This window comes from Octodon degus, unplaced genomic scaffold (assembly GCF_000260255.1).
Source record: "Octodon degus isolate 3935 unplaced genomic scaffold, OctDeg1.0 scaffold00048, whole genome shotgun sequence".
In the NCBI taxonomy this organism is placed as follows: Eukaryota; Metazoa; Chordata; class Mammalia; order Rodentia; family Octodontidae; genus Octodon; species Octodon degus.
The window spans coordinates 9,844,599-9,860,604 of record NW_004524624.1 but is presented as its reverse complement, the minus strand read 5'-3'; the positions used below and the strand labels follow the sequence as shown (position 1 = coordinate 9,860,604).

Genomic DNA, 16,006 nt, shown 5'->3' with positions numbered 1-16,006 from the left:
GCCACCAAGATATTACTTCTTACACTTCACAGTTACCACCCAGACACATTCCCACTTTTCCCCAGAAGCTATACTTGGGGATTCCTTGGGAATTTAATCAGGTACTGACAGAAAAATATTTCTGACCCTTAAAAAAAAAAAAAAAAAAGCTTCCTAAACTACAGCCTCTCAACCTTCTTCCCTCTCCTCTTCTTTTCCATACCTCACCTCATCCTCTCTGCCTCAACTCCTCAATGTTACCTTTTAGTTTATCAGAAGTTCCACTCATACCCCCAATGCCACAGACCTTTGCAGCTGTTGGTTCGGTCTTCCTTTTCAACAAAATCTGTATATGGTCTACCTTAGATACAGCCCTAAACATCTTCTCACTCTGAATCTACCTAAAGGGAAAAAGTGTTGAGCCCTTGTGCCTAGCTCCCCAACACAGTTGACCTAATAACCTCTCCTGTATCTACTGCCCTAATACCTCTTAGTCTGACCCTGAGGTGGGAGACCTGACTTCCTGCACATACCTCCTCCCTGGCCCCAGTGTTTCATCTCTCATTGTTGTCTCCTTGAACAACTCTGCATGTAGCCAAGGGGCATTCACTTGCCTCCTATCTACCTTGAAAGGATCCTGCACTCTGGCTGTTGTAGCTCCTCAGGTCTCCCTACACACTGAGGCCCAGATCATAACAGAACTAACAGATCTACCTCAAAACCACAAAAGATCTCACAGAGCAATACCTATTGCTCTGGTCCTGGTGGGTATAGGCCTCTTCTTGACCATTGGCAAGGGAACTGGAGGCATCAGAACAGCTACTCATTTTTTCTCTAAGCTATACACCGAGCTTGATGAGGCTATCACAAAGTCTCAAGGTCCATTGCCACCCTCCAAACACAAATCAATTCACTGATGGCCATGATCCTCCAAAACTGCTGAGCTCTTGATGTTCTAACAGCTGAAAAAGGTGAAACCTGTGTCCTGCTGGGAGAAGAATGTTGTTACTTCATCAGCCAGTCAGGTATTGTATGGATAAGGTTAAAAAACTCTGTGACTTAGCTGCCTGCAGATAAAGGGAGCTAACCAACTACTCTTCCTGGTGGCCCACTTGGGAACACTTGTCCCCTATCCTCCTTCCCACTCTAGGTCCTTTCACCATAATCATTCTCTTGTGACTCATAAAAAACTTTTTTCTTTTTTTTTTTTTTTGTGGTTCCGGGGATTGAACTCAGGATCTTGTGCTTGCCAGGCATATGCTTATTCTACTGAGCTATCTCCTCAGCCCTAGAAAACTTTTTTTGAGATTTCTCCAGTCCAGTGTAGAAGCTCTCACCACTAATGAGCTTCTGGTCCTGGCTGAGATCCCTGGCACCAGCTTCTGACATGGGCCTGGCCTGTTGTCCCAACAACACCAGCCCCTATCACCATGCCCCCTGTCAGCAGGAAGCTGCTTGAGAGAATCATTGCCCTCAACAGCAAAAAGACGGGAATGATGGGTCTGCTCCTATACAAAAATCTGCCAAGTCGTCATGGTGGTGAGACAACTTGGCATGAGGATCTAAAGTGTGTCACTCCAAGATTCACTCCTCCTGCCCCTTTTTTGTCCCTGGTTAACCTCAACTTCCTCTTTTTTTTTTTTCCACACACATGCCAGGCCTTCTCCAATTGGAGACTGTCTATGTAAACTCCACCCCCAGCCTGACCTGATAAATACCTAATTCCTTTGTCTCTGTCTTAGAGGGTTCTTGCTTCTCTTCAGCAGCCCTCCCGCAACAAACAAAAGCTTTTTTTTTTTTTTTTTTGGTCTCTCTTCTGCCTTACTTGCACCAAAGTAAAAACCTTACAAATACTTTATGGATATGCATTTCATTAGAAGGAACATAACATCAGATTGTCCCTTTTTTGTGATTTAGAGATCATTTGGTGGGTCAGGGTTTGTTAGTCTGGTGAATCTACAGCAAGGTTCTTTACTAGTCTTCCATTCCACAGTGGTAATGTTAGTGATGAGCACAGCCTCAGTTAATTTGTCATTGTAAGTTACAAATTGGCGCTCTTCAAATTCCATCATTCACTTGAATCTACTAGCTGGAATTTTATGAAGAACATTTTCCTTATCACTTTATTATCTCAAGGCAAGTTTCTGAGGAAAGGTGAGATAAACACTTGATTCTTTCCCTTTTTTCAGGGGCCTGGGAGATGGCTCAGCAGACTAAGCACTTGCCTGGTGAGTGTAAGGGCCCGAGCTCAATCCCCAGGTCTGCAAAAAAAAAATAGTCTAGTCCTCTTTCCCTTTTTTCAGGGTGATGAGATGGTATCCTAACATCCTAACATCTACCAAAGATGACCAGTTAGGGTTTCATGTGTCATAAACTTGATTTTATTATATTGAAAGCATTTCAATCCTTTTTGGTTATTACTTTTTTTTTTTTGGTGGAACCGGGGATTGAACTCAGGTCCTTGTGTTTGCTAGGGAAGCGCTTATTCCACTGAGCCATCTCCCCGGCCCCAAGTTATTTTTTTGATACTCAGATTGTTCCATCTTTGACCACTGGATTCTCTTTTGTCATCTGTGTTACCTTTTATTCTGAGATAATTTTAGATTCACATATAGTTGCAAGAAAAAATAGAGACCTCATGTACTCTTTGCCCTTTTCTCCCCAGTGGTACATCTTACATAACTGTAATACAGCATAACAACCAGGATCATCAATACAATCTGTCAGACTAACTCGGACTTCACTAGTTTTACACACGTTCATTTGTGTGCATTAATGTCTATGTAATTTATTACATTGCAAACTTGGGTAGTCACTACTACATCTAGGAAATAGAGCCATATCAGCACCAAAAGAATGCCTTCTGCCACCCTAGTATAGTATACCCATCTTCATCCCCATCTTTGGCAATTACTGACCTTTTCTCCAATTCAGTTTTCATTTCAGGAATGTTATATAAATGGAATAATACTGTATATGAGCCTATTGAGACTTTTTTTCATTCAGTGAAATTCCCTTGAGATCTACCTGTGTGTGTGTGTGTGTGTGTGTGTGTGTGTGTGTTATGCTGGGGATTGAACTGAGGGCCTTGCGAGGCAAGCATTCTCCCACTGAGTTACACCCCAGGTAGCAGGTAAGGCAGAGAGAAGGAATTAGGACTCCAGATGAGGTGGGTATTTCTGGAAATATGTGCTGGGTATGGTGGTACATGTGTGTAATCCCAGCATTCAGGAGGCTGAGGGAGGAGGACTGTTGAGACCAACCTGGGCTACAAAGTGAGCTCAAGGCCAGCTTGAACTGCATAGTGGGATCCTGTCTCAAAAAGGCCAATAAGGGGCTGGTGAGATGGCTCAGTGGTCTAAAGCACCTACTTAGAACAAGCTTAGTAAAGCACAGGGACCACGGTTCAATCCCCCAGCACCACATGCCAGCCAGCCTCACCCCCTGGTGGGCTGAGCTGGCCACACACACACACACATACACATACACACAAATAAATAAATAATTTAAAAAGGAAAAAAGGCCAATAAGGGGGCCTGCCCCTTAGGTCAGTTCTTTAAGTGGCTGCTTCCACAAAGCAGTCAGGCGGCTGGGGAGATGGCTCAGTGGAATAAGCGTTTGCCTGGCAAGCACATGGGCCTGAGTTCAATCCCTGGTTCTGCTAAAAAAAAAAAAAAAAGATAAAAGGCAAGCAGTCAGGCTCAGGTTGCTGTGGTTCGATCCCCAAAACTCAAGCCAGCCAAACCTGCCCTGAAGGCATTTGGAGCCAGCCAGAAAAAAAAAATTGTTCAAAAAGGCCAATAGATAACTACATTAGGGGCTGGTGAGATCGTTCAGTGGTCTAAAGCACCTACTTAGAACAAGCTAAGCTAAGCAAAGCAAGGGACCGCGGTTCAATCCCCCAGCACCACATGCCAGCCAGCCCCGCCCCCTGGTGGGCTGAGCTGGCCTCCCACACACTAAATAAATAAATGAATAAATAAATATTAAAAAAAATAAGTACATTAAAGGTCTTGAATGGAAAAGGAATTTTGGGGGTGGTTCTTTTTGGGGCTCTTGGATTGTTCCAATGTTTAAAGAAAGGGTACTTTTCCCAGCACTCAGGAGGCTGAGACAGGAGGGTCATTGCTAGTTCAAGACCAGCCTGGGCTACAAAGTGAGCTCAAGGCCAGCCTGAACTGCATAGCGAGACCCTGTCTCAAAAAAGACAAAAAATAAAATAAAATAGAATAATATAAAGAAGAGAAAAAAAGAAGAGTACTTTTTCAGAAGACTGAAAGAAAATGTAGCTTAGTATCTGACTGGTGTCACCTTGGTGTTCCCAGCCCTCCTGCATGGCTGTGTTCTGTCTTTCAGGTAAGAGGTGACACAATTGGCCTCAGCAATAGAAAGTTCCCTCAATGGTGTTACCATAGTGGAAATCAATCACACTGTCCACCTAAGGGATCTTGGGGTCTCCTGTGTATGAAGGTGCACCTTGCAGTCTCTTAGGGCCAGTGAGTGATCTTTTAGATTATTTAAAAGAAAGCATGAATTTAAAACAAATGTGGAAACACTCCACCCCCCATTCCCCACTCCAGTTTCCTTGTGGTAGTCAGTCTTAAAAGCTTTAGGTTCTGCATGTTCATAAAACAGTTTTGATTGTGTACAGAAGCACATGCCTATAATCCCAGCACTTGGTGTAGGACAAATTGAAGTAGGAGGATCCTAAGTTCAAGCTCAGCTGGGGCAGTTTAGTAATTAGTGGGTCCATGTCTCAAAATAAAACAAAAAAGGACTGGGGGTGTATCTATGAGCAGAGACCCTGAATTCATTCCTCATTATGAGAAAGAGAGGGAAGGGGAGAGGGAGAGGGAGGGGAAGAGAGAGAGAAAGGAGAAGGAGGAGGAGAAAGAGGAGAGGGAGGGAGGGAGGAGGGGGGAAGCAGGAAGAGAGGAGAGGGAGGGAGGGAGGGAGAGAAATTGATTTTGCCATCATTAATATGTAGGAGTTATTGGCTAGTTATTACTAGCTATGGTAAGTAACACTTTGGAGTCCTCAGTCCTCCAGTAGAAGGGGGTTAAATCCCCCCCACCAAAAAAAAAGTGAACTGAGAATAGGTTAACTAGTTTATTTCTTGGTACTTCTAAGAACTTACATAAAATTCAAAACAGTGAGATACAAACAACAGTGTTCAAGAAAGGCAAATGCCACTCTGTTTCAGTTGTCACATTTGGCTTAAGTGGGATGGTTATGGGTTGGGGCCAGGAGAAAACAGTGAAGCCAGGCCCCTGGAAAGTAAGGGCTCAGGGCATGGAGGGGGGTTTGAGGGGTGGTCTTCAGATCCAGATGTCAGATGTGCAGTCACCCCCTGGGTAGCGCATCTCATGTGCCAATGCTGGGCCAAGGGGCTCCTTCCCAAAGTCCACTAGGAAGTCAGGGTTCAACTTCAGCCCTCCCTTCTCTGTGTCTACATCAACCTGCAGTATCACTGAGCCTTCTCTGGTAAAAAAAAAAGGGGGGGGGATGGGAGTGAGGGAAGGATCAGAGGGGGCCATGCCCTCCTAAGATTTTGTGAATGTGGGGGTCTGTTCCTAAGGAAGGAGCAGGGTCTGAGTGAGCCTTCTGCAGGGTTTGGTGCAGGTGGGGGTCTCCTAGCAGTCTTCAGATAAGCACATAACCCCTTTAGAAGGAGGTAGAAGAAGTGAACTCTGGCAGTCTGCTTCTTACCTGATGAGATCAGGGTAGAACTGCTTGTCCCAGTCACTGTACAGTGATGTGGTAACATAGAGACGCTTCCCATCAAGGCTAAGCTGGATCATCTGAGGGCCTCCAGCCACCCGTTTTCCCTTGGAGAAAGTGGGTATTAGACCCTGAGGTAACACACAGATCCTGGGAGGGGATTGCAGGCGCTGCCCAGACACCAAAAGCACGTTCCTGTACTGCGTCCCCTAATCCCTTGAGCCTGCATCTGAGGGGGCTGGAAGGATGGGAAGAGGGTCTCACCTTGACCACCAGGGGCTCTGGCTGGCAGGTCAGCTCCTGATCCTCCAGCACTTGCACAGGTCCTCCCTTAACAATGCTGCCACCCAGGAAGACCTGGTGGGGAGGCGTAGAGGACAGAAGACCATGGTGAGAGGTGTGGACACTTGACAGAAGCAGCTTGCCTGCTTAGGATCCCACACTCCTGGACACATTCCTGTTCTCACTACACTCCCCCAGGGCCAAGCCTGCACTATCCTGCAGTGTATGATTTTGCTGTTCCTGCTCCTTGCAGCTGTTTCACACCTTCCATCCATCCCCTCAATGCTCTCCTTCCTCTCTTTCTCCTCATCTTGCTAGGACACCCACCTGTCCAGCGAGGCGGGGCTTCCGTGGGTCAGAGATGTCATACTGTCGCACATCCCCATGTATCCAGTTGCTGAAGTAGAGGAAGCGGTCATCCAGGGACAGCAGGATGTCAGTGATCAAGCCTAAGGGGTGTGGGTTCAGAGGTTTTAAGGACTCTTGGTTCCCAGGCCAGGAATCAACCTCCCAGTTTGCATCTTTATCTCAGTACTCACCTGGCATTTCAGGCAGCATCCAGCCCTTCACTTTCTTGGGGGGCACCTGGATCACTTTCTCCACTGACCAGGTAGCTTCCTACAGCAGGGAGCAGAGGATGAGGTTAGGAGAGGTGAGTCTGTGAGGTTAGGGGCTGAGAGGAGCACAGTAGTTGCACCTTTCACTTTCAGTACTGGAGAGTGAATTTGGCATTCACACTGAGCTGTACTCCCCAGTCCTTTATTTTTCAATCTGAGGATTTGATTTTTTTTTTTTTTTTTCGGAACCAGGTATTGAACTCAGACCCTTGTGCTTGCCAGGGAAGCGCTTATTCTACTGAGCCATCTCCCCAGCCCCTGAGACAGGATTTTGTTAAGTTGTTAAGTTGCCCATGTTGGTTCAGATTTGGGGTCCTCCTCCCTCTGCTTCCCAGAGTGCTGGGATTACAAATGTATGCCACCATGCCACTTGCCACTACATGCCCCTTCAGACAGTGCTTGTGTTGGCTCCACCACTGCATTCCTGGCACCTAGCACAGTGCCAACATAGAAGTTCACTACATGGCTTTGTTTTTATATTGAGGATCAAACTCAGGGATGCTCTACCACTAAACTACATTTCCAAATTCATTCATTCAGTCATTCATTCATTGACAAAATCTTGTTAAGTTGCCCAGGCAGAACTTGAACTTGTGATCTTCTTGTCTCAGCCACCCTAACTGCTGGAATAATATGTGGGTGCCACCACATCTGACACTAAATAATTTTTGAAGGTAATTAATATTGCCATTACAGTTCAAAAGTACCATGGTTTGAATGTCCCCATCAAAACTATATTGAAATTTATTCCTCCATGTGAGGTATTAAGAAGTGGGCCCTCACGAGTGGATAGAGAGTGGGTCTGTTATAAAATCCAGTTTGGCTCTGTCTGTTGTACATGCCCCTCTCATTGCCTTGGGGCTCTGAGAATCCTAACCAGCAAGAAAGCTCTCATCAGATGCCATTCCTTGCCCATGAACCTTCTGGTCTCCAGACCCATGAGCTAAATTACCCTGTCTGTACTAGGCAGTTTTAGCAATAAATAAATAAATAAAAAATAAATGAATAAAACAGTAGAGGGTGAGGTTAGGAGGCTGAGAAGTGAGCCTATGAGGTTGGGGGCTGAGAGGGAAGTACCCCTGCCCTTTGGTACTGGAGATTGGACTCAGGGCACTCACAAGGTGGCAAGGTGGAAGAAAGGCAGGGCATGTGACCTTGTTATTTTGTTCCCAAGAACTAGGGAACATCATCCTGGAAGTGCAGACAGAGATGTGGACAAGACAGTTGGGGTGGGGCTTATCCTGGAGGGTGCAGGTTACCTCATTCTGGTAGAAACGCTGGATGCTGGAGCTGAGGGCACAGCCCACAAACCCCTCAGTGGCATCTGGGTCATGCAGGAAGCGGACCTCCAGGGGAATGAGCCCGTCCTTCATGGGCAGGGTCTGTATGAGCTCATGGCGCTGCCAGTCCCATATGTGTATGTTGCTCCCATACAGTCCTGAGTGGGATGGGTGGAGGATGGCTCAGATTGGGGTAGGGTTGGGGGTGCTGGGTGCAGGCTGGGGCCTGGGATAGGGCAGAAGGGATACTTGTGCAGGCTTGAGCACTCAGCAAGCCCTACACCAGAACCCAGAAAATCTAGGAAGCAGTAGAGGGAAGATTTGGAACAGAAAGCACACATGGGGGATCCTCACCATCCTTCACGTGAGCAGGATTGAAACCATTTTTGAAGACATTGGGAGCTGCCCATTCAGTGCTGATCATGACATTGAGTCGAGGCTGATACCAGAAATCATAGCCCATGGGCGCAGCACCCCCAGGCCGCTCCCATGTCCCCTTCACCTGAAAAGTTTCCCCATCCAGCAGCACAAAACCACCTGAGTAGAGAAGGAAGGAGGTGTCAGGTAGAGACCCTACTGGATCCAGTGTTCACCTCAGGCAAGACCCAAGGGCTCTAAACCCATTTGCCTGTCCCCTCATGGTGCTGCAAACTTCTTAAATTTAAGGATTCAAAAGGTCTTTTCTAGAATGGCTGGGGGCCTCCTACTCATCTTTCTCCCTACCTCAGGGGAAACTTTCTCTTTGCACCAAGAAACCTTTGGGGACTTAACCTCTGCTTTTCTTGGCCAGTTCCCACAGTCATAGTGGGATTCCTTCTAGAGTCTTAGCTCTTTTCTGCTTGCCACACTTTCTTTTTGTGTTTGTTTTTTTGAGACAGGGTCTTGCTATATAGCACAAGCTGGCCTCAAACTCACTATGTAGCCCAAGCTGATCCCCCTGCCTCAGCCTTCTGAGTGCTGGGTTATAGGTATATGCCACCATGCCTGGCTCACCACGTTTTAAATGGAGCAGACAAATTATATTTAGCTTTCCTTCAACCTGAATGTTGTTACGGTTCAGATCTAGGATTCCCCCCAGTTCTCGCTGTGCTCAGAGATGAGGCATTCAGAAGGTGATTGAATCATGGGGGTGATATATATATATATGTGTGTGTGTATATATACATATATATACACACATATATGTATATATAAGTGTATATATATACATATATATATATATTTTAATTTTAGGGAAGGGTCTACAGGGTGTTCAGGGTCTCACTACTAGATCAGACTCACAGTGATCCTCCTGTTTACAACCTCCTAAGAGCTGAGATTACAGGCATGCACCACCACGTCCAGTCTCAATTGCTGTCAGCGCACCAGGGGGTGCTATATTGATGAGTTCAGCAGCTCATGTGCTGTTAGGAGACCTGGTTTGCAGCAGTCACTGGGGACCTGACCTGCCTCTGCTTCCCCAGTGCCTTCCCTTGCACCCGCTTCCTGACTGTCGTAATATGAGCAGCTTTTCTTGGCCAGGCCCTTCCACATGTTCTTCCTGCCTTGGGGCCAGGTGGGTATGGATTGGATCCTCTAAAAACCATGAGCCAAAATAAGCCTATCTGCCTTTAAATTGTAGGTGTTGTGTATTTTGTCCCAGTGATGAGAAAGTGACAAAAAAAAAAAATGTTTCTTTGCTGAATACGAGGCCTTGACACAGTTCTGCAAACATGACCAGATATATCTACTGCTAAGTGTTACTAAGTCCAGCAGTATCACATTCCTCTCATCTTCTGGACAGTGCAGTCAAGTGGATATTGTAGAGTACTGTAATGACCTCAGCTGAGCCCCCCCCCCCAGGCCCTTTCTGTAGGATTCTGATGAAGTGGGGCGGGGGGTCTGGAGGCAGCATAGAGTAGTGATTAGCATATCAAATCTGCAGCCAGACTGCTGGCTTTGAGTTTCAGCTCTGTGACTTATTAGCTGTGTGACCTTGGGGAAGTCACTTGCCTAATCTGTGCCCCAGCTTTCTCATCTACAAGCAAGGATCATAGTAGTACCAACCTCACAGGCTCTGTCTGGCACACACAGACATTTCATAAGTGCTACCTTGGATTACCCATAATGAGATGGCAAATATGAAGACAAAGACTTCTAAGGAGTATGGTATTTGCTTACTCACAATGGCTGATACTAAATATACGGATTTTCTGAGGTCATGTCTGTGCTCACATTCCTCATGACAGGCAGACTGGCCTTTTTTTTTTTTTTTTTTCTTTTTTGGTGATGGGGCTAGTGGTGTACTGTGTACTGAACCCAGGCCTTCTGCACTGAGTGGTATTCCTAGCCTTATTATTTCTAATCTTGAGACACGACCTTTCTCTAAATTGTCCAGGCTGGGTTTATGCTTAGGATCCTCCTGCTTTAGCCTCTAGGAGTGCTGGGATTATAGGCATGAGCCAGCATGGCCAGCCCTGGCAGTACCTTTTTGCTTTTTGTTGTGTTTTTGAGACAGGGCCTCTCTACATAGTTCAGACTGACCTTGAACCTCAGTATGTAGCCCAAGCTGGCCTCGACTCATTGAGATCCTCCTGTTTTAGCCTCCCAAGTGCTGGGATTACAGGCGTGTACCATCATACCCGCTAGCTGTATCTTTGAACATCCTCATCAGTTAAGGCTCATTTTCAGAGGAATAATTGAAACAACTGAAGTCACTTGCTAACACTCCAAATATTGGCTGCATTCCATTGGCCCTGCATTCTGCTGCTTGCAGACTCAAACCTGCTGCCCCACAGACACATCCCTTCCATATTCCACAGTTGCAGTTTTGTGAGTACCTAATGGCAGCAGATACCTTTGGCATTGCCTTTGGGGTCCCCCAGAGAGCTGATCATCACTTCCCCACTGGCCAGGCAGTGGCTAGTGTGGAGATTGCCCAGGTTGCACTTGGAATGGACCTCCTGGGGCTCGATGACCTGGAAGAGGGTGGGGAATGCATTGAGAACTTTACAGCGCTGGGGGTTCCCACTGCCTGCCTCTATACTCCCTACTATATGTGCTTCCCCTACCCCTTTGCCTTCCACACATGGTCACAACTCTCTCTGCAGGAATATGGCAAAGACTCAGCAGCAAAGGAAAATGAAAGACACTGCCAACTATCCCCTCCCCAGGCAGAAAGCACCCCATCTGCCACCCCCACTTCTCTGAAGGTACAAGTTCTTCCAGGGCTGGGCCCAGGCCAGGGTCAGCTTTGTATCACCAGCAGGCAGCACCATGAGTGTCTGGCACCCAGTGGATACCGAAACAAGTGTGGAGAGGCGAGACTGATTAAAGGTTCCTGCTGAAGGGAAGTCCTGAGCATGTAGCTGGGTGGAGGAAAATTGGCTCCCTTACCCTTTCAGAGAAAAATAGGAAGTTTCTTCCCTTGTGTCCTGGGCCAAGGTGCTGCATGGTGAAAGCTTAGTATGCCTGGTAACCACCGTCCTCCCAACCCCCGGCACCTGGCACTGAGGATTGAACCCAGGGCCTTTGTATTAAGTTACAGCTGCATCCCTTTAAAAAATTATTAGTATTTTTAAAATTTTGAGACAGTCTCACTGAGTCACCAAGTTCCCCAGCCTGGGATCACTACTAGCAGGAGTTTAGGGGCAGCTTCCCACCTGTATACTGTTGGCTTCCCTTCTAGTGAGGCAGAGGACTTGCCTTGTGTAGCTTTGGGGCACGGGGCTGAGAGCCCACGTCTACCACGTAGATGCGAGAGGAGATAAGACAGGGCAGCATCAGCTTGGTGCGCGACTTGGTGCTGTCCCCGAAGCAGCTGCTGCATGTGTTCCATCCTGAGTGATGCAGCTCATCCTTCAGGTAGGGCATGGGCAGCCGGTGGATGACCTAGCATGAAAGGGAGAAGTGGCGGTGCCTTCTCAGGCCACACCTCTGGGCACCCTTGTGGTCTCATTTTGGCTTGTTATCAAGACACAGGCTGGATTTCATCTCTTCTTTCATCTCACAGGAAGTTGGGCAGCGGGGAAACCCTTGTTCAGTGAATTACTTATATCACCATAGCCAGGGAAGACAAAAGAGGATAGAGTTAGGGAAAAGAAACATGAGAACCAGGGCCAGGAGGAGTCTCGGTATCCCAGTGCCCACAGCTTGCCTCACCTGGCAATACTGGGGAGACTTGGGGTCAATGTCCACAGTGGCCAAGTAATCTGGGGCCTCAATGCCTGTGTTTCGGTAAATGCAGGGCAGGTAGATAATCTGCTCCCGGGGTCCTGTTGGGTAGAAAGCAGGCAGTGGGGATGGTGGGTGGAGTGGACAGAAAGGGTGAAAACACACCTGGGTATGTCTGAGGGCTGAGGTCCCCACCTCCACCCACCATAGATTTCTGGAGGGGCACCAGTTCTCCAACATTGGGCAGTTACCTTTCATGGCCTCCCGAGGGCTAGGGTAGCCAGGACCACAATTACACTTCGTAGCTGTGGAAATAGGAGAGCATGCTGGCTGGTGCTCACTCTGGAGGGGAGAGGCCCCTCCCTCCAGCCTCTGACACACACCTGGCCAACTAGACTGTCCCAGTGACCCTACTGGCCTATCCTCTGAGGTCCCTCAGAGCACCAAGAGCATGGAAGCCTGCAGTGGAGAGACCCTCCAGCTGGGCCCAGGGAAGAGGGTTAGAGAGAGTGAGGCAGAGACTGCAGGTTGCAGTAGTTGTGACATCAATTTAGGTCGCAGCCTCAGTACCACAGACTAGTTGTAGTAACTTTGATCTATTGTTTTATTTTTTATTTTTATTTTTTGGTGGAACCGGGGATTGAACTCAGGTCCTTGCACTTGCCAGGGAAGCACTTATTCTACTGAGCTATCTCCCAGGCCCCAACTGGGACCTATTGTGTAACCTCCAGGCTTCAACTTCCACTTAGTTTGTTAATGGGGGATAATAATACCACTATGAGACATAAAAAGAGTTTGGAGGGAGCCTAAGAACCTTGGCTCTTCTGGAAAAGCAGCAGTCAGGAAGCGGGGATGTTTGTGTACCCCTTCTCGCAGGGTTTAGGACACTTCCTGCTTTCTTCTCTTAGCCCCGCCTCTAGGGTGCTGACCACAGCCTGGATTATATAACCTGTTCCGAGGGGAGGAAGAGGAGGTTGGAGCCTTGGTTTGCTGCTGGCCAGAGAGGTCCTTAGGCCAGTTTCTACCCACTTCCCTGTTGTAGGAAGTAGCCCTCCCTGACCCTGAAGTTTTGCAAGAGAGAACATGCAAAGTACAGTGGCCAGGACCCCCCACCCCCCAGCAGTTTGGAGCTGGCCATGGGGAAGAGTAGTGGAGCGACTCAGAGGAGGCTGCAGGCTGGAAGAAATCCTGGAATGGAATTCCCAGGACTGGGCACCATCTCCTCCCTGGTGTGTACATGTGAGGGGCTTGCAAATGAGAAGCCTGGAGTACCCAGAGGCCAGCCTCTGGGACCCCGATGTGTAGGAGCTAAGTGATTTAGGAAGCAGACAGGCAGCAGAGTCCCCAAACTAGCCAAGTTTCATGGCACAAGCCTGGAGTCCCAGTACTCTGGAAGGCTGAGACAGATGGATTCCAAGTTCAAGCTTAGCCTGGGCAATTTAGCAAGACCTTGTCTAAAAATTAAAATAAGAGTGCACTGAAGACATAGCTCATCCTGGGTTCAAACTACAGTGCCTAAAAAATATTTTAAACTTTCAAACCTGGTTTTACTTTCCAGATCGACATCTGCTATCTCCATTTTCTCCCCTCATTTGCCAAAGGAGGAAATAATAATATACTACCCACCTCTTAAAGTAGACCAAAAGATCAAATAACATAGTCATAATTACTTCCAAGTGAAGAAAAATTTTTTAAAAATTGGGTAAATAAGACAATATAGAGCTGGCAAGACAGCTTAGTGGACTAAGTGCCTACGTAGGCAAGCACAGGGACTAGGGTTTGACCCTGGCACCACATGCCACCCTGGCCCTCCCCCCGGGTGCGCTGAGCCAGCCGCTGAGTCTAGGCATGGTGGCATATGCCTGTAATCCCAGCACCGTGGAGGCTGAAAACAGGATGATCACTATGAGTCTGAGCTGCATAGTAAGACCCTGTACAAAATATATAAAAAAAGACAATATACGCAAAAGTTCTTCATAAGGCTGAAAAAAAATGCTATATAAATATGAGTAGGGCTGCCAGAGATGGAGAGTACCAGCAGTGCTGCCTCTCTAAGAGACAGCTGTGGGCGGTAGGGAAGGCTGTGGGGTCTGGCTCCAAGCAGTTAAGGAGGCTTGTTTTGCTATACAGCTAAGCTCTGCCAGGGCTTAGCACAGGATCCCAGGGGGAGAGGAAGGAGGTTGCTAGACATAGAGGGGAAGGAGATTCATGAAATCTGAGACATCAAGATAGATATGAAGCCAGGTATGGTGGCACATGCCTATAATGTCATCACTCTGGGAGGCTGAGGCAGGAGAATCAAAAGTTTGAGCTTAGCCAAGGCAACTTAGTGACTTAGCAAAACCCTGTCTCAAAATTTAAAAATAAAAAAGGGTTGGGGTGCAGCTTAGTGTGAAGGCCCTAAGGTCCTTCCTGGCAAAACTCCCTCAAACCAAACCAAACCAAACCAAACCAAACCAAACCAAACCAAACCAAACCAAAAACTACAGAGCCAAAGAGGCTGAGAGAAAAGTGAAAGTCACACGAAAACATGGCTGATTCTACAGCATCAGCTCAGCCCTGCTCTGTCTGGGGCCAGGCACAAAGGTCACTTAGGCTGTGGGGAGTGTGACTCTTCTGTCTGGGGGTGTCCTCCTGGCTTAAGCATCTCAAGCAAGGCCACTGAGCTTCTTGCATTTGAGATGAACCCAGGGGGAGCTCAGATGGCTCTCCTATGCCAGGGTGGTGACTGGGAGGCAGCCAGCCCAGGGAAGAGCCAGCGCCAAGAGGCAAGCTCAGACCTCCAGAATCTTCAGCTGATGCTCAGGAGCCCACAGAAGAATAGGAACAGGAGGCCTAGAGGGTTGGAGGGAAGCATGAAGACAGGTCCCCAGCGAGAAAGTGTGGGGTCCCTGACTTCCCTCCCAAAGTGACTGGCTGTGTGGGCAGCAGGAGAGAGCCCTGAGCATGCAAGGCTTGGGTTCCTCTCTCCTGGAGAAAGAAGTTGGCCCAGAGCTGAGAACAGTATTGACTGTCTCAGTGGTGACAGGCAGGGACACTGAGGCTCCCCTAAGAGTCCTGCCTCATCTAATTGTCTCTGCTGCAGAAAGACACCCTGCCCTGGCCCCTGCTGAGCACAGCTGGATGAGAACCCAGGGTCACCCTTCCCAGCAGTTTCTCTTTTCCCTCTTCCTCTCTTCCTCAGAGCTGGGAAATGCTAGGGGTGTGTGTGTGTGTGTGTGTGTGTGTGTGTGTGTGTGTGTGTGACAGAGACAGAGAGACAGAGACAGAGAGAGACAGAGAGAAAGAGAGAGGGAGACAGAGAGAGAGAGAGAGAGAGAGAGAGAGAGAGACAGAGACAGAGACAGAGACAGAGACAGAGACAGAGAGACACATACATGCATGCAGGGAAGGGATGATGAAGAGATTCCCTCACCTAACTGCCCAACCATTTTGAACTCTTTTCTGGAGAGGGGATCCTCTACATGAGAGGCACAGGAGGAGTGGGCAGTGCACAGCTGTCAAAAGCCCCCAACCTTACCCATCCTGCTGGCAGCTACACTTTGGTCCTGCTGAGGTGGCCAGGAGTGTGCAGAGGTGAGGAGAGGCGAGGAAAAGCAAGAGGGAGTCTGTGTTGGTGTCAGGCAGACCGTGCTGGACGGGGCAAAGGGAGGGAATTTATACAGCCAACCGGGTGCTGGGGCGGGGCAGGAGGAGGGACCAGGCTGAACTGCAGGGCAGCTGGCCAGGACTGTCAAGTAGCCTGGTGACTGGTGTTTGAGTTGAAGGTGGGGGAGGTAGGGGAATGCCTGTGCGTGCGTGCGGGTGTGTGTGTGTGTGTGTGTGTGCGTGTGTGCGTGCGTGCGTGTGTGTGTGTGTGTACGTGGGCATATGTAGACACCCATGCCTTTAGTGTCTTTAGTAGGTGTCTTGCTTGTGGTGAGATGTGTCAGTGGATGTGCATGCTCCTGTGTACTCATGTGTTTCCTGTGCCTT

The 16,006-nt window shown here is 48.2% G+C and overlaps 1 protein-coding gene across 2 annotated transcripts; it reads right to left on the bottom strand.

The window, feature by feature from the left end:
- Positions 1 to 5,074: 5,074 nt before the first annotated feature.
- Positions 5,075 to 15,666, bottom strand: Selenbp1 (selenium binding protein 1). Of its 2 annotated transcripts, XM_004632363.2 has the most exons (12): positions 15,552 to 15,666; positions 12,283 to 12,336; positions 12,020 to 12,132; positions 11,564 to 11,749; positions 10,716 to 10,836; positions 8,234 to 8,416; positions 7,859 to 8,037; positions 6,522 to 6,600; positions 6,310 to 6,431; positions 5,965 to 6,057; positions 5,689 to 5,807; positions 5,075 to 5,460 (listed from the first exon to the last, which is right to left on the bottom strand). In XM_004632363.2, exons 1-12 carry the CDS (start codon positions 15,553 to 15,555, stop codon positions 5,298 to 5,300), a joined length of 1,416 nt encoding a protein of 471 aa, XP_004632420.1. In that variant the 5' UTR covers positions 15,556 to 15,666; the 3' UTR covers positions 5,075 to 5,297. The 2 variants fall into 2 exon arrangements, with proteins under 2 accessions (XP_004632420.1, XP_023572196.1); XM_023716428.1 differs by lacking the exons at positions 12,020 to 12,132; positions 12,283 to 12,336.
- Positions 15,667 to 16,006: the final 340 nt, after the last annotated feature.